At 36.5% G+C, this 18738-nt stretch overlaps 1 protein-coding gene across 5 annotated transcripts in view; it reads left to right on the top strand.

Annotated features, from left to right (window-relative positions):
* The window catches only part of CNTLN (centlein), a 361905-nt gene that overhangs the window by 80162 nt on the left and 263005 nt on the right, over positions 1-18738 (top strand). For all 5 annotated transcript variants that reach the window (XM_060102081.1, XM_060102083.1, XM_060102084.1 and 2 more), the window contains exon 3: positions 5723-5807. In XM_060102081.1, coding sequence (XP_059958064.1) covers positions 5723-5807 — 85 coding nt within the window. The remainder of the gene's footprint in view (positions 1-5722; positions 5808-18738) is intronic.

The following is an 18738-nucleotide window of genomic DNA, read 5'->3' as shown; positions in this document are numbered from 1 at the left end:
TCCTTTTTGTTTTGTTGATTGTTTCCTTCATTGTGCAAAAGTGTTTGATTTTGATGTAGTCCCATTTTTTAATTTTGCTTTTGTTTGCCTTGCCTGAGGAGGCAGATCCAAAAAAATATGCTGTAACTGATGTCAGAGAACATAGTGCCTAGGTTTTCTTCTAGCAGTTTTATGGTATCAGATCTTTTATTTAAGTCTTTAATCCATTTTGCATTTTTTTTTATGGTGTGATAAAGTGGTCCAGTTAGATTTTTTTTTTTTTGCATGTAGCTGTCCAGTTTTTCCAATACCATTTATTGAAGAGGTTGACTTTTCCCCATTGCATATTCTTTCCTCCTTTGTTATAGATTAATTGACCATATAAGCGTGGGTTTATTTTTGGGCTCTATTCTGTTCCATTGGTCTCTGTGTCTGTTTTTGTGCCAGTACCATACTGTTTTGATTACTGTAGCTTTGTATTATGGTTTGAAATCAGAGAGTGTGATACCTTCAGCTTTGTTCTTCTTTCTCTAGATTGCTATGGCTATTCAGGGTTGTTTTGTGTTTCCATACAAAGTGTAGAATTATTTGTTCTAGTTTTGTGAAAAGTGCCATTGGTATTTTGATAGGTATTACATTGTAGATTGCCTTGGGTAGTATGGTCATTTTAACAACATTGATTCTTCCAATCCAAGAACATGGTATATCTTTTCATGTATTTGGGTCACCTTAAATTTCTTTCATCAGTGGCTTATAGCTTTCATAGTATGAGTCTTCTACCTCTTTGATTAGATTTATTCCTAGGTATTTTATTCTTTTTGATGCAATTGTAAATGGGATTTTTTCTTAATTTCCCTTTCTGATAGTTACTTGTTAGTGTATAGAAATACAACTGATTTCTGTATGTTGATTTTGTATCCTGTAACTTTTTTGAATTCACTTATTAGTTCTAATAGTTTTTTTTGTAGCTTCTTTAGGATTTACTATAGTATCATGTCATCTGCAAACAGTGGCAGTTTTACTTTTTCCTTTCCAATTTGGATTTGTTTTATTTATTTATTTTTCTAGTCTGATTGCTGTGGCTAAGAGTTCTAATACTATTTTGAATAAAGTGCTGAGAGTAGGCATCCTTGTCTTGTTTCTGATCTTAGAGGAAATGCTTTCAACTCTTTACCTTTGAGTATTATGTTGGCTGTGGTTTTGTCATATATGGCCTTTACTATGTTGAGGTAAGTTCCCTCTATTTCCACATTCTGGAGAGTTTTTATTGTAAATAGGTGTTGAATTTTGTTAAAAGCTTTTTCTGCATGTACTGAGATGATCATATGATTTTTATTCTTCAGTTTGTTAAGGTGGTGTATCACATCGATTTGTGGGTATTGAACCAACCTTTCATCCCTGGGATAAATCCCACTTGATCATGGTGTATGATCCTTTTAATATATTGTTGAATTTGGTTTGCTAATATTTTGTTAAGGATTTTCAACAAAATATTAGCGAAAAATCCTCTAATTTTCTTTTTTTGTCTTTGTCTGGTTTTGGTATCAGGGTGATCCTGGCCTTGTGGAATGAGTTTGGAAGCATTCCTCCCTCTGCAGTTTTTTGGAATAGTTTGAGAAGCCTATGTGTTAACTCTGCTTTAAATATTTGGTAGAATCCACCTGTAAAGCTGCCTGGGCCTGGACTTTTGTTTGTGGGGAGTTTTTTGATTACTGATTGAATTCCATTACTGTTAATTGGTCTGTTTATGTTTTCTGTTTCTTCCTGATTCAGTCTTAGGAGTCTGTATATTTCTGGGAATTTGTCTACTTCTTTTAGGTTGTCCATTTTATTGGCATATAATTGTCCACAGTAACCTTTATGATCCTTTGTATTTTTATGGTGCTGGTCTTAACTTCTCCTTTCCCATTTCTGATTTTATTTATTTGGGCCATTTCTCTTTTTTTCTTAATGAGTCAGTTTTGGATGGAATGTTCTGTATATATTGATTAATTACATCTGGTCTAACGTGTCATTTAAGGCCAGTGTTTCTTTATTGATTTCTGTCTGTATGATCTGTCCATTGATATTAGTGCTGTGTTAAAATCCCCTACTGTTATTGTGTTACTGTCAGTTTCTCCCTTTATGTTTCTTAATATTATCTTTATGTAGTTAGGTGCTGTTTTGCTTAGTGCATGTATATTTACAATTATTATATCTTCTTGTTGGATTGATCCCTTGATCATTATGTAGTATCCTTCCTTGTCTCTTGTTACAGTCTTTAAAGTCTATTTTGTCCGATGTAAGTATTGCTACCCCAGCTTTGTTTTTGTTTTCATTTGAATGGAATTCCTTTCTCCATCCCCTCAGTTTTAGTCTGTATCTACATCTGAAGTGAGTCTTGTAGGCAGCATAGACACAGAACTTATTTTGTGTCCATTCAGCCACTCTTTGTCTTTTGATTGGAGCATTTAGTTCATTTACATTTAAAGTAATTATTTAATAGCTATGTATTTATTGCCATTTTGTTAATTGTTTAGGGATTGTTTTTGTAGGTCTTTTTTGTTCATTCTCTTCTTGTTCTTTTGTTTGCTCTCTTCCCTTATGATTTGATGACTATCTTTATGTTATGTTTGGGTTCCTTTCTCTTTTTTGTTTGTGTGTTTGGTATATGTTTTTGATTTGTGTTTACCATGAGGTTCATATATAACAACCCATATATATGTGATTAATTTAAGTTGATGATCTCTTTAAATTCAATACAGTCTAACAACCCTACATTTTTACTCCACCCTTCCCCACATTTAATGTTTTTGATGTCATGTTTTACTTCTTTTTGTATTTTGTATCCTTTACATATTATAATAATTACTTAGTATGGATATAGACGATTTTACTATTTATGTCTTTTAACCTTCCTACTAGCTTTATCAGTGACTGATGTACTACCTTTACTGTATGTTTATCTTCACCAGTGAGATTTTTCTTTCATAATTTTCATATTTCTAGTTGTGGCCTTTTTTTCTGCTTATGGAAGTTCCTTTAACTTTTCTTGAAAAGCCATTTTAGTGGTGCTGAACTCTTTTAGCTTGTGCTTGTCTGTAAAACTCTATCTTTCCTTCAAATCTGAATGATAGCCTTGCCAGGTAGACTATTCTTGGTTGTAGACTTTTTCCTTTCATCACTTTGAATATATCATGTAACTCTCTTCTGGCCTGCAGAGTTTCTGCTGAAGAGTCAGCTGATAGCCTATGTTAGTTCCCGTGTACATAACAGGTTGCTTTTCTCTTGCTGCTTGTAAGAGTCTTTTATTTTAATTTTTGCCATTTTAATTATGATGTGTCTTGGTGTGGACCTCTTTGGGTTCATCTTTTTGAGGAGTCTCTATGATTCCTGGCCTTGGATGTCTGTTTCATTCCCTAGGTTAAGGAATTTTTCTGGTATTATTTCTTCAAATAAGTTCCCTGCTACTTTATCTCTCTCTTCTCCTCTGCCACCCCTATACGCAAACGTCAGTATGCTTGATGTTGTTCTAAAGGTCTCTTAAACTATTTTCCTTTTTAAAAATTCTTTTTTTCTTTTCTGCTTGGGAGAGTTCTACTACTCTGTCTTCCAGGTGCTGATCCTTTACTCTGTATCATCTAATCTACTGTTGATTTCTTCTACTGTATCTTTTATTTCAGTTATTGTATTTTTCAGCTCTTGTTTGGTTTTTCTTTATATTTTTAAACTCCTGTTGGAATTTCCACTGTGTTCATCCAGTTTTCTCCCCATTGAACCTCTTTTTGATCATTACTGAACTCTTTTTCAGGTAGATTGTTTATCTCCACTTTGTTTAGTTCTTTTTTTTTCTGAGGTTTTGTGTTATTTATTTGTTTGGAACATATTTCTCTGTCTCCTCATTTTGCCCTATTCTCTATGTTTATTTCTGTATGTTAGGTCAGTCAGTTACATTTCCCAATTTGGAGAAGTAGCCTTATGTAGGAGACACTCCATGGGGTCCAGTAGCACACTCCCCTCTCATCACCAGAGCTATGTGCTCTAGGGGTTCTCCTTATGTTGGCAGCATGTACCCTTCTGTTGTGGTGGGGCCAACTACTGTGGATATGTTGTTAGGCAGAGCTGGACCCTGGCCCAACTGGCTGTGAGGCTGTGCCTCATGCAGTGGCCGTAGGCCTGCTGGAGAAAAAGGTAGGTTTTCTGTGTCATTGGCTGTATGCCCAGGGGAGCCTGGGGCTGGGTCCTTGCATAGCTGTCTGTGCAGCCTTGGGTGATTTACAGCTGGTGCTAGCCCACAGGTGGGTGCCAAGTCCCCCAGTGCTGGTAGGGTAGAGGGAGGATTCCAAAATGGTACTTGCCAGTGCTGGTGTTATTGCAGTAGAACAAGTCCCCCAAAATGGCTGCCACCAGCATCTCTGTCCCCCAGGGGGTCCCAGTTGCCTCTTGCCTCTCCAGGAGGCTATCCAAGCCCAGCAAGTGGATCTGATCCAGACTCTTTTCATACTGCTGCCTCTGCACTGGAACTTGGACTATGTGAGATTTTGTGCATGCTTTTTAAAGGCGGAATCTCTGTTTCCTGTAGCTTCCAGCTCTCCTGAACATGAGCCCCACTGGTTTTCAAAGCCAGATGTTCTGTGGTGTCATCTTCTTGGTGTAGGATATCTGGGCTGGAGAGCTTGACATGGCACTCAGATCCCTTGCTCTTTGGAGAAGACCTCTAAAATTGTGATTATGCTCCCAGTTGGGGGCCACCAATCCTGGAGTGTGGATCCTGACTATATTGTGTCTCCACCCTTCCTAACCATCTTATTGTGGTTTCTTCATGTCTTTACTTGTGGAGTATCTTTTCTGCTAGTCTTCAGTTTACTCTCATTAATAGTTGCTTCATAAGTAGTTGTAATTTTCATGTTGTCCAGGAAGGGAGGTGAGTTCAGGGCCTTCCTACTCTGCCATCTTGGTCACCAGCAGTGGTATGCTTTTATGATTGGTGTCTCTTAATTCTAATATCCCCTGTGCTTTCTAAACTCCTTTGCTTCATCTCACTCTTTCTTAAGTAAGGGTTCTTTCTTTCTTCCTACCTGTATACTTTGTGATTCATGAGTGATTTAAGTACAGATTCCTATTTATTTTACCTATTTTTAAAGTTTAAAAAAATATATAACTGAGCACCCAATACAGTTCTCCTCCATTTATTTATTTATTGGCCACATCCCCACGGCATGTGGGATGTTAGTTACCTGACCAGGGATTGAACCTGTGTGCACTGCATTGGAAGTGCAGAGTCTTAACCACTGGACCGCTAGGGAAGTCCCCCCCATTTATTTAATGTTGGTTATTAGTAAGTCTTTGGTTTTCTCTCTTTTGAGGCTTTTACTTAAAAAATGATAACTATTTCATTCTTAACATAATTGCATATATAAAGCATTTACATTAACAAGAGCATGTTGACATATTCAGTAATTATTTTAAATTTATGATATAGTGGCTGTTGTAATCAAGATTAAATTGTTTTAATATGTTTTGTAATGTATCTAAATATATAAACTAAACTTTTTTTTAGTATGAAGTTGTCTTAGTTGTCAGCAGTTGTAAGTTGTTGTCACTTGCCATATGGCTTCTGATTAATTCTGAAAGAGCCGTCAACTTCCGATAATTTAATTTTCTATATTTTAATGTGAAACTCATTATCAGGATGTGAAAATTTAAAGAATTGGCTACCAATTATGACTAATAAAATTTTAATATATATATTTTTTGTTTCTAGAGAAAAACAGAAATCTGAAGCAAAAGACAGAAAAGTTTTAGAAATTCTGCAAGTCAAGGATGCTAAAATACAAGAATTGGAACAGGTTGGTGTTACAACAGAAAATACTAAATTTATAATATTTGTTCCGGGTAGTAGGTCTTTACAAATATTTAAAAATTTTTTTACAATAATGTTCATAAATAATATCAGGGTCATTATGTCAAGCTATTACTATAGTCAAGTTACTATAGTACTTTAGTCAGTTATTCTTTGTCTTCTGAATTAATAGACTATGTTATTTATACAATAAAACTCTTAAGATGATATTGTAATTTTATAGTAGTAACTATCAATCACTTTTTGTTGAAATCTGCTTTTTTTTAGCAATTATCATTCACTTCTGAAACTTAGAAATTTTAAAACGGTTTAATTTGTAGAAAAGATTTAACAACTGGGGTGATTCTATTTGATCTTTTGAAAACTTGCATTTTCAAATTATGCAATTCTATAATTGTAATTATACAATTTCATATAGCTATATATTTTAAATTATATGTAATTATATACTCAGTATATTATCGCTACAAAAATCCATGTGGTCATTGCTTCCAGGAATAATCTTCAAGGTATTAACATCTTAAAAATAAAGGTGAAAGAAATTTAGGAATGGCCTATATCATGATATAGTATTTAAATTCATTTTATACCCAGTAGCTCTTTATAGGCTAAATTATCTGTATTTTCTAGATTAAATGAAGGTTCTTTCTGGCACCTATGCTCTTCCGACTTCTTACTCTATTTTCCTTCCTAGCCAATTAAACAATCATGAGAACTTTCATCTAAGGTTGGTTATTGTTATTAAGTTGTTTTATTAAAGGACTAAAAATGGAAGTTAATGTAGATAAAAGATTAAACAATTTGTTCATTCTCTACATCCATATAAACTTGTTCTAAAATCGAATATAGATTCCTATATGACATATAAATTTGAAATTTATACCTTTTCCAGCATTGTATTTTCCTTATGAAAATGTCATAATTGGTGCTATAGTGATAAAATTTTAAAAATAACTTTTTAGTTTATTTTGGGAAAAAACAGTTGTATTTGCCACTCGAATATCAAACAATATCCAAATGAATTTTAAGATAGATAAATATTGCCATATGCCTTGTATATTAACTAGGCTAGTGTAAGCTGCGTAATAGATACAATGTTAAGACTTGGAAGTGGCAAACATGATTTGTACCAGCATTTCACTGAGAAAAACCAGTCATGGCCACCACAAGATTCAGGGGATTTGGGAAAATGTAGATCCAGGATGAGCAATCTCTTCCTCAGTCACAAGTCTGTTCTGTGGGGGAGAATGGATTTTGGCGCTCTTTTTGATATCCTTTGGCATTAAGTTTGCAATGCTTTAGGGAATGCTCAGTTTACCAGGTCTAGATAGTAATAGCATAACATTTAAAAAAATGTTGACTTTCTTAAATGACAATATATTTTTCCTTTGTCTTTGCTAAATTCTTTTTCTACTTCCTTTTCCTTGGGTAGATATTATTTCACATTTTACATTCTGAGTAGAATCGTTTAGCTCATAAAATATTAAATGCCCATGAGAGAAATTATTTGTTTTTTAGGCACCTAATTTGTTTTCTAGGGCCTTTAATTTCTTAGTCTAAACCATGTATACATGATTGTCACTTTCTACAGGGTATATTTTCAGTTTAATTCAACAAATTGCTGTATTAAATGTAGACATTATCTTGTGATGGTACTGTGGAAAATTCAGAGTTAAATTTCTTGCCTTTAATGATTTCTAAGTCTATGAGCAGTAGGGTGGGGATAAAAGTGAGGTGCAAGTAACCATATTCTGCTACATTAGATTAAGGTTCTGTGAAGGTGGGGACCCTTGTATACCCAACATCTAATATTTACCATATTGCCTGATTTATAATAGATGCTCTTTGAATATTTTTAAATGTGTGACTTAAATTGAATAAAACCAGTGTATTTTAAGTGCCATGAGAGAATCACAAGCAGAATGCTATAAAGATTCGAAGGAAGGAGAGATTAAATTCTGTGTAGAGGTCTTAAGGTATTCAAATGTTTGTTTTTTAAAAAAATAAATTTATTTATTTATTTTTGGCTGTGTTGGGTCTTCATTTCTTTCTTTTTTTTTTTTTTTTTTGTGGTACGCGGGCCTCTCACTGCTGCGGCCTCTCCCGCTGCGGAGCACAGGCTCTGGACACGCAGGATCAGCGGCCATGGCTCAGCGGCCATGGCTCACTGGCCCAGCCGCCCCGTGGCACGAACCCGCGTCCTCTGCATCGGCAGGCGGACTCTCAACCACTGCGCCACCAGGGAAGCCCGGGGTCTTCATTTCTGTGGGAGGGCTTTCTCTAGTTGCGGTGAGCAGGGGCCAGTCTTCATTGCGGTGTGCGGGCCTCTCACTATCGCAGTCTCTCTTGTTGTGGAGCACAGGCTCCAGACCCGCAGGCTCAGTAGTTGTGGCTCACGGGCCCAGTTGCTCTGTGGCATGTGGGATCTTCCCAGACCAGGGCTCGAACCTGTGTCCCCTGCATTAGCAGGTGGATTCTTAGCCACTGAGCCACCAGGGAAGCCCCAAATGGTTTTAATAGGTAGAGGTTATAGGAGGATTTGCCCATGGTGAACATCAGGCAAAATTCTTGAAGCTGGGAGTGTAGAGTATGTTTGGGTGATACTGAAATTTATAGTTTGTTTCATAGATAATATGTAGCAGTGTAGGCTGAGATAAGACAAATGTTGTATTGGACCTGTATTAAGGAAAGGCCTTGATTGTTTGAATGAAGTAGTTGGACTTACAGGTCAAAGGAATCTATCTAAGCTTTTCATTCACTTAAGTTAATTAATCTGTAATCTCTGAAAATAAAACTGATAATCCAGTATACAATTAGAAAAAGAAAAGCAGAAAGTAGAATGATCTGTAAGAAGATTATTTCATCGTATAAGAGTAATAGCATGAACCTGAACTATTAGTTTTGCAAGAATTAAAGATATATAAATTAGAACCATAAGGAACTGACAGTAATTTGAAAGTGACTCCTGGTTTTCAGCCTGGAGAATCCAGGAGAGTAGTGGCGTTGTCAGAAAGAGGGTTATTATAAAGAGGTACAACTTACTGTGAGGATGACTTCTGAGCTTCTTTTAGACAATTTGTGTTTTAGTTATTGGTGGGAATTCCATTTAGAGATTTTTAAGCAAACCATTGAAAGCATGGATCCAATCCTCGGGAAGGAGTTTTCTCCTTGATATATAGATATCTAATGTTATAGTTAGAGGGAAGACTTTAAACAGAATTCTAAGAACTAGATATTTGCTGATATTATTAATGGGTGAGAGGAAGAACAAGTTTCAGTTAAAGAGATGAAAAGACTGTTCAGAGAAGTAGAAAGAGAGAAGTATAATATCCTATGTCATGAATTGAGAGAGGAGAGTTTCAAGAAACAAAAGGTGGTTAATGTAAAATGTTACAAAATTCATGAGGTTTGTGAAAAAATATTAAATTCAACAATCACGAAGTTTTTAGTGATTTTTAGAAAGCAACACAAGTGGAATGGTATATGACATTTTAAGAGATCACTGAATTCTTAGAAAGTAGTGGAAACAAATGAGGAAATTTAACAGTGCAGAGAAAGAAATTTTTACATTAAAAAAATGTTAGGCAAAATATTTGAAAGTAGTGGAGAAGGAAATTAAAATACACAATACAAGAAGACTTAATTGAGTTAACAGAATTCTAGTTGAAGGTGGAGACCATGAGATCAAGAAGATAACAAGATTTAATATATTTATTCTAATTTTTTCATCTTTAGTCATTCAGATTATATCTTAATTTTCTTCTTAAACTATTATCTTTCCTCCAGCATTCTTTCAGTTAAATTTGTTATATATTTGTTCATCCTTTAACATTGCATATTTAGATGAATCTCTTGTATATACTCTTTGGTTGAACTTTGTGTCTTGACTCAATATTTACGTCTTTACCTTTTTAAAGATAAGTTTATTCCATCTGCGTAAGATGTGATATACTTATTTGATCTTTGTTCTCTGATTGACCTTATGCTTTCTGCTTTAGTATTTTCTTTGTCTTTTTAGAATTTGCCACATATCTGTCTTCTCTTCATTTGTGTGTGTGTGTGTATATGTGCATGCACTCTTTTTTTTTAAATTTTTTTTTTATTAATTTATTTTATTTTTGCCGTGTTGCGTCTTTGTTTCTGTGCAAGGGCTTTCTCTAGTTGTGGCAAGCGGGGGCCACTCTTCATCGCGGTGCGCGGGCCTCTCACTATTGCGGCCTCTCTTGTTGTGGAGCACGGGCTCCAGACGCGCAGGCTCAGTAGTTGTGGCTCACGGGCCTAGTTGCTCCGCGGCATGTGGGATCCTCCCAGACCAGGGCTCAAACCCGTGTCCCCTGCATTAGCAGGCAGATTCTCAACCACTGCGCCACCAGGGAAGCCCTGTGCATGCACTCTTACGTTGATTATTTGGAAGGTTTAGGGTCTGTATCAGTTCTTCTAGTGATTAAGTTTATTATTTTATATATAATATTTAACACTACACTTTTTAAAATTGAAGTATAGTTGATTTACAATCTTATGTTAGCTTCAGGTATATAGCAAAGTGATTCAGTTATATTTATGTGTGTATACATATATGTATATATATTCTTTTTCAGATTATTTTCCACTATAGGTTATTATAAGATATTGAATATAGTTCCCTGTGCTATACAACAGGTCTTTGTTGTTTATCTTCTTTATATATAGTGGTGTGTAGCTGTTAATCCCAAACTCCTAATTTATCCAGCCCTCCCTTTTCCCTTTGGTAACAATGTTTGCTTTCTATGTCTGTGAGTCTGTTTCTGTGTTGTAAATAAGTTCATTTGTGTCATTCTTTTGGATTCCACATATAAGTGATATCATGTGATATTTGTCTTTGAACAGTATACATCTTGATGCTAACATATTCTAAAAAATATAGACAGTATCTCTCAACTGCATACTGTAAAAAAAAAAAAGATAAAATTAGCAAATTTTTACTTATTCATCCTTTCTCCTGCATTTTAAAGTGAACTTAAAGAGAGTAATTGGAGGACTTAATTTCCTGTTCTTAGCATTGTTGGTTGTATTTTTTTATACTGTCAAGATTTCCAGTGTTTATGTTTCATAACCATTTTCTCTATTATTTTCTATTATAAATTCTATAGGAAAATATCTTGTGGTACATTAGTTTTTCTCCTGCTGTATAACAAATTAAAGCCTTAAAGGAATGTACACATTTATTAAATTGCTGTGGGTCAGGAGTCTGGGCAAGTTTAGGTGGGTCCTCTGCTAATTATCTCGATTGTAATTGAGGCTTCAATTGGGTTATGTTTTCATCTGGAGGCTTAATTTGGGAAGAATTTCCTTCTAAGCTTATTCAGGTCATTGGCAGAATCCAAGTCCTTGCAATTTTAAGACTGAAATCCTAAACAGGAACAAAGTCTATAATAGGATTCTCCAGAGAAACAGAACTAATTGTGTGTGTGTGTGTGTGTGTGTGTGTGTGTGTGTGTGTGTAGATAGATAGATAGATAAAGATATGATAGAGAGACAGAGACAGAGAGAGATTGAGAAGTTGATTTTAAGGCATTGTTTCATGTATTGATAGTTGTGAGCTGGCAAATCTAAATTCTTCATAACAAACTGGAGACCCAGGGAAGAGTTGATATTGCAGCTGAATCCAAAAGCATTCTGGAGGCAGAATTCCTTCCCCCTCAGAGGATTAGTTCTTTTTTTTAAGGTCTTAAATTTGTTGTATGAGACCCATTCACATTATGGAGGCGTTATCTGCTTTCCTCAAAGTCTACTGATTTAAATGTTAATCACATCTACAAAACACTTTCACAGCAACATCTAGACTGGTGTTTGATTAAAAACTGGTTATTGGGGCTTCCCTGGTGGCGCAGTGGTTGAGAGTCCACCTGCCGATGCAGGGGACATGGGTTCGTGCCCCGGTCCGGGAAGAGCCCACATGCCGTGGAGGAGCTAGGCCCGTGAGCCATGGCCGCTGAGCCTGCGCGACCGGAGCCTGTGCTCCGCAACAGGAGAGGCCACAACAGTGAGAGGCCTGCGTACCGCAAAAAACAAACAAACAAACAAACAAAAAACTGGTTATCATGGGTAGAGTAGTTTAACCAAGTTGACACATAAAATTAACCAAATGGGTAAAATGTACTGAGAGAAATAGGCCTTTAGTGTAAGGTTTTATGTTTATCTGCTAGGGGTTAGGCTGTGTTTACTGTTTGTTTAACAAAGGCTAACGTTTGCTTTGGTGTCCTTTTTATTTGGGTTTCTTGAGAGACTTCTTAAATATCATCCGAAACACAAAGTTCTTTCAGTTGTATTACCTTTTTATTATACAGAAGCCCTATTGATGAAACCTATTGTGAGGTGTCTGGGGAGGGGAAGTATTCCATAGTCTTATGTTTAGGTCTCAGTCTTGTAGTGAGCTTGTGCCCCTAGGCTCTGGCCTTCACAAGTGCTTCTCAGTTTTTTCTCCCTTAGGAAAGATTGGAAGGCTAGAGGGTTTTGGAGTTGGGTTTTTACATCCTGGGGGTTGGTTAGTCTCTGGTAAAATCCCAGCAGGCTCGGGTAAAATAATTTCTCTTGAGGAAGGGTCTTGTTAAGAAATATATACTTAGGGGAAATTTTATTTTATTTTATTTTTAAATTAGTTTTTATTGGAGTATAGTTGCTTTACAATGTTGTGTTAGTTTCTACTGTACAGCAAAATAAGTCAGCTGTACTTACACATATATCCCCTCTTTTTTGGATTTCCTTCCCATTTAGGTTACCACAGTGTATAAAGTAGAGTTCCCTGTACGATACAGTATGTTCTCATTAGTTATCTATTCTACACATAGTATCAGTTGTGTATATATGTCAATCCAAATCTCCCAATTGCTCCCACCCCCACCCTTTCCCCCTTGGTATCCATACATTTGTTCTCTATGTCTCTGTCTCTCTTTCTACTTTGCAGATAAGATAATCTGTGACATTTTTCTAGATTCCACATGTATGTCTTACTGTACGATATTTGTTTTTCTCTTAATGACTTACTTCACTCTATATGACGCTCTCTAGGTCCAACCATGTCTCTGCAAATGACCCAGTTTTGTTCCTTTTTATGGCTGAGTAATATTCCATTGTATATATATGTACCACATCTTCTTTATCCACTCCTCTGTTGATAGACATTTAGGTTGCTTCCATGTCCTGGCTTTTGTAAATAGTGCTGTAATGAACATTGGGGTGCATGTGTCTTTTTGAATTACGGTTTTCTCAGGGTATATGCCCAGTAGCGGGATTGCTGGGTCATATGGTAGATCTAGTTTTACTTTTTTAAGGAACCTCCATACTGTTCTCCATAGTGGCTGTATCAGTTTACATTCCTACTAAGAGTGCATGAAGGTTCCCTTTTCTCCACACCCTCTCCAGCATTTACTGTTTGTAGATATTTTGATGATGGCCATTCTGACTGGTGTGAGGTGATACCTCATTGTAGTTTTGATATGCACTTCTCTAATAATTAGTGATGTTGAGCATCTTTTCATGTGTCTGTTGGCCATCTGTCTGTCTTCTTTGGAGAAATGTCTATTTAGGTCTTCCACCCATTTTTTTGATTGTGTTTTTTCTTTTTTGATATTGAGCTCCATGAACTGCATATATAGTTTGGAGATTAATCCTTTGTCAGTTGCTTCCTTTGCAAATATTTTCTCCCATTCTGAGGGTTGTCTTTTCATCTTGTTTATGCTTTCCTTTGCTGTGCAAAAGCTTTTAAGTTTTATTAAGTCCCATTTGTTTATTTTTGTTTTTATTTCCATTACTCTAGGAGGTGGGTCAAAAAAGATCTTGCTATGATTTATGTCACAGAGTGTTCTGCCTTTGTTTTCCTCTGAGAGTTTTATAGTGGCCAGTCTTATATTTAGGTCTTTAATCCATTTTGAGTTTTTTTTTTTTTTGTAGGGTGTTAGGAAGTGTTCTAATTTCATTCTTTTACATGTAGCTGTCCAGTTTTCTCAGCACCACTTATTGAAGAGACTGTCTTTTCTCCATTGTATATCCTTGCCTCCTTTGTCATAGATTAGTTGACTATAGGTGCGTGGGTTTATCTCTGGGCTTTCTATCCTGTTCCATTGATCTATATTTCTGTTTTTGTGCCAGTACCATGCTGTCTCGATTACTGTAGCTTTGTAGTATAGTCTGAAGTCAGGGAACCTGATTCCTCCAGCTCCGTTTTTCTTTCTCAAGATTGATTTGGCTCTTCGGGGTCTTTGTGTTTCCATAAAAATTGTAAAATATTTTGTTCTTTTTCTGTGAAAAAAGCCATTGGTAGTTTGATAGGGTTTGCATTGAATATGTAGATTGCTTTGGGTAGTATAGTCATTTTCACAATATTGATCCTTCCAATCCAAGAATATGATATATTTCTCCATCTGTTTGTGTCATCTTTGATTTCTTTCATCACTATCTTATAGTTTTCTGAATACAGTTCTTTTGCCTCCTTAGGTAGGTTTATTCCTAGGTATTTTATTCTTTTTATTGCAATGGTAAATGGTATTGTTTCCTTAATTTCTCTTTCTGATCTTTTGTTGTTAGTGTATAGGAATGCAAAAGATTTCTGTGTATTTTGTATCCTGTGACTTTACTAAATTCACTTATTAGCTCTAGTAGTTTTCTTGTGGCATCTTTAGGATTTTCTATATATAGTATCATATCATCTGTAAATGGTGACAGTTTTACTTCTTCTTTTCCAATTTGAATTTCTTTTATTTCTTTTTCTTCTCTGATTGCCATGGCTGAGACTTCCAAAACTATGTTGAATAAATAATGGTGAGAGTGGACACCCTTGTCTTGTTCCTGATCTTAGAGGAAACGTTTTCAGTTTTTCACCATTGAGAATAATGTTAGGTGTGGGTTTGTCGTATATGACCTTTATTATGCTGAGGTAGGTTCCCTCTATGCCCACTTTCTGGAGAGTTTTTTTTTTTTTTATCATAAATGGGTGTTGAATTTTGTCAGAGGCCTTTTCTGCATCTATTGAGATGGTCATATAGTTTTTGTTCTTCAGTTTGTTAATATGGCGTATCACATTGATTTGTGTATATTGAAGAATCCTTGTATCCCTGGGATAAACCCCACTTGATCATGGTGTATGATCCTTTTTATGTGTTGTTGGATTCATTTTGCTAGTATTTTGTTGAGGATTTTTGTGTCTATGTTCATCAGCAATATTGGCCTATAGTTATCTTTTTTGTGATATCTCTGTCTGGTTTTGCTATCAGGGTGATGATGGCCTTGTAGAATGAGTCTGGGAGTGTTCTACCCTCTGCAATTTTCAGAAGGGTTTGGGAAGAATAGGTGTTAGCTCTTCCCTAAATGTTTGATAGAATTTGCCTGTGAAGGCTTCTGGTTCTGGAGTTCTGTTGGTTGGAAGATTTTAAATCACAGTTTCAATTTCATTACTTTTGATTTGTTTGTTTATGTTTTCTATTTCTTCCTGGCTCAGTCTTGGGAGGTTGTACTTTTCTAAGAATTTGTCCATTTTTTTCATGTTGTCCATTCTATTGGCATATAGTTGCTTGTAGTAGTCTCTTATGATCCTTTGTATTTCTGTAGTGTCAGCTGTCACTTCTCCTTTTTCATTTCTAGTTTTATTGATTTGAGTCCTCTCCCTTTTTTTCTTGTTGAATCTAGCTAAAGGTTTATCAACTTTGTTTACTTTCTCAGAGAACCAACTTTTAGTTTTATTGATCTTTGCTATTGTTTTCTTCCTTTCTATTTCATTTATTTCTGCTATGGTCTTTATGATTTCTTTCCTTCTACTAACTTTGTGTTTTGTTTGTTCTTTTTTCTCTAGTTGCTCTAGATGAAGGTTAGGTTGTTTATTTGAGATTTTTCTTTTTTCTTGAGGTAAGATTGTATTGCTATAAACTTCCATCCTAGAACTGCTTTTGCTCCATCCCATAAGTGTTGGGTTGTCATGTTTTTGTTGTCATTTGTTTCTTGTTATTTTATGATTTCCTCTTTGATTTATTCAGTGATCTCTTGGTTATTTAGCTGCATATTGTTTAGCCTCCATGTGTTTTCGGTTTTTACATTTTTTCCCCTGTAATTGATTTCTGATCTCATAGCGTTGTGGTTGGAAAAGATGCTTGATACGATTTCAGTTTTCTTAAATTTACTGAGACTTGATTTATGACCCAGGATGTGATCTCTCCTGGAGAATGTTTTGTGTGCACTTGAGAAGAAAGTGTATTCTGCTGCTTTCAGATGGGATGTACTGTGAATGTCAGTTAAGTCTATCTGGTCTAATGTGTCATTTAAGGCTTGTGTTTCCTTATTAATTTTCTGTCTCTCTGATCTATCCATTGGTGTAAGTGGAGTGTTAACGTCCCCCACTATTATTATGTTACTGTCAAATTCCCTTTTTATGGCTGTAAGCATTTGCCTTATGTATCAAGGTACTCCTAAGTTGGGTGCATAAATATTTACAATTCTTATATCTTATTCTTGGATTGATCCCTTGATCACTGTGTAGTGTCCTTCCTTTTCTCTTGTAATAGTCTTTATTTTAAAGTCTATTTTCGGGCTTCCTTGGTGGTCCAGTGGTAAAGAATCCACCTTCCAATGCAGGGGATGCTGGTTTAATCCCTGGTTGGGGAACTAAGATCCCACATGCCGTGGGGCAACTAAGCCCACGTGCTTTAACTATTGAGCTTGGACGCCTCAACTGGAGAGCGTGCGTGGCACAAACTACAGAGCCCATGCGCTCTGGAGCCCGCATGCCACAACTACAGAACCCACGTGCCCTGGAGCCCATGTACCACAGCTAGAGAGAAGTCTGCGTGCCACAACTAGAGAGAAGCCCGCATGCTGCAATGAAGAGTGCGTGTGCTGCAACTAAATATACTGTATGCTGCAACGAAGACCTTGCCTGCTGCAAGTAACACCCGGCACAGCCAAAAAAATAAATAAATAAAATAAAGTCTATCTTGTCTGATATGAGTATTGCTACTCCAGCTTTCTTTTGATTCCCATTTACATGGAATATCTTTTTCCATCCCCTTACTTTCAGTCTGTATGTGTCCCTAGGTCTGAAGTGGGTCCCTCGTAGACAGCATATACACGGGTCTTGTTATTGTATCCATTCAACCAGTCTGTGTCTTTTGGTTGGAGCATTTAGTCCATTTACATTCAAGGTAATTATCAATATGTATGTACATTTGAGGTAATTATCGATATGTATGTTCCTATTACCATTTTCTTAATTGTTTTGTGTTTGTTTTTGTAGGTCTTTTTCTTCTCTTGTGTTTCCTGCCTAGAGAGTTCCTTTAGCATTTGTTGTAGAGCTGGTTTGGTGGTGCTGAATTCTCTTAGCTTTTGCTTGTCTGTAAAGCTTTTGATTTCTCCGTCGAATCTGGATCAGATCCATGCTGGGTAGCGTAGTCTTGGTTGTAGGTTTTTCCCTTTCATCACTTTAAATATGTCCTGCCACTCCCTTTTGGCCTGCAGCGTTTCTGATGAAAAATGAGCTGCTAACCTTATGGGGATTCCCTTGTAGTTTATTTGTTGCTTTTCCCTTGCTGCTTTTAATATTTTTTTCTTCGTATTTAATTTTTTTTAGCTTGATAACATGTCTTGGCATGTTTCTCCTTGGGTTTATCCTGTATGGGACTCTCTGCGCTTCCTGGACTTGGGTGGCTATTTCCTTTCCCATGTCACGGAAGTTCTTGAGTATAATCTGTTCAGATATTTTCTTAGGCCCTTTCCCTTTCTCTTCCTCTTCTGGGACCCCTATAATTCGAATGTTGGTGCAGTTAGTGTCCCAGAGGTCTCTGAGACTGTCCTCATTTCTTTTCATTCTTTTTTCTTTATTCTGCTCTGCATCAGTTATTTCCACCATTCTGTCTTACAGGTCACTTATCTGTTCTTCTACCTCAGTTATTCTGCTATTGATTCCTTCTAGGGTATTTTTCATTTCAGTTATTGTGCTGTTCATTACTGATTGTTTGTTCTTTGGTTCTTCTAGGTCCTTGTTAAATGTTTCTTTTATCTTCTCGATCCATGCCTCCATTGTGTTTCTGAGATCTTGGATCATCTTTACTATCATTACTCTGAATTGTTTCTCAGGTAGATTACCTATTGCCTCTTCATCTATTTGGTCTTGTGGGATTTTACCTTGCTCCTTCATCTGCAACATATTTCTCTGTCATCTCATTTTGTCTAACCTGCCTTGTTTATGGTCTCCTTTCTGTGGGCTGCAGGGTTGTGGTTCCTCTTGCCTCTGTGGTCTGCCCTCTGGTGAGTGATGTTGGTCCAGGGGTTTGTGTACATTTCCTGGTGGAAGGGACTGGTGCTTATGCTCTGGTGGGTGGATCTGAGTGTTTTCCCTCTAATGGCAGGGCTGCATCAGGTCGTGTGTTTTGGGGAGTCTGTGAGCTTAGTATGACTTTATTTAAGCAACCTGTCTGTGGACGGGTGGGGCTGTGTTCATGTCTTGCTGGTTGTTTGGTGTGAGGTGTCCAGCACTGGAGCCTGCAGGCAGTTGGGTGGAGCCAGGTCTTGGTGTTGATATGGATACCTCCAGCAGAGCGTACTCCAATTAATATTCCCTGGGCCTGGGAATTCTCTGGTGGTCCAGCCTGCTGGACTCTGTGCTCACACCACGGAGGCCCAGGCCTGACCCCTGGCCGGGGAACCAAGACCTCGGAAGCTGCACAGTGTGACCAGAGAAATAAGAAAAAAAGGAAATAAAAAACCCGAAAAGTAAAGAAAACTAACAGAGAAATAAAACCTAAGACAAATAGCAAAAACAAAAGCAAACGAACAGCGGCAACAACTACACAACACACACACAGAAAAAAATAAGAGAGCAAACAAACTAAAGAATTCAAAAATGAGAGAAATAAATATGGACTAAAGTAATAACAAAAAATGAAAAGTGAAACAGA

The sequence above is a fragment of the Mesoplodon densirostris genome, chromosome 6 (assembly GCF_025265405.1).
Source record: "Mesoplodon densirostris isolate mMesDen1 chromosome 6, mMesDen1 primary haplotype, whole genome shotgun sequence".
Classification (NCBI taxonomy): Eukaryota; Metazoa; Chordata; class Mammalia; order Artiodactyla; family Ziphiidae; genus Mesoplodon; species Mesoplodon densirostris.
This window is presented reverse-complemented; position numbering and strand designations above follow the sequence as displayed.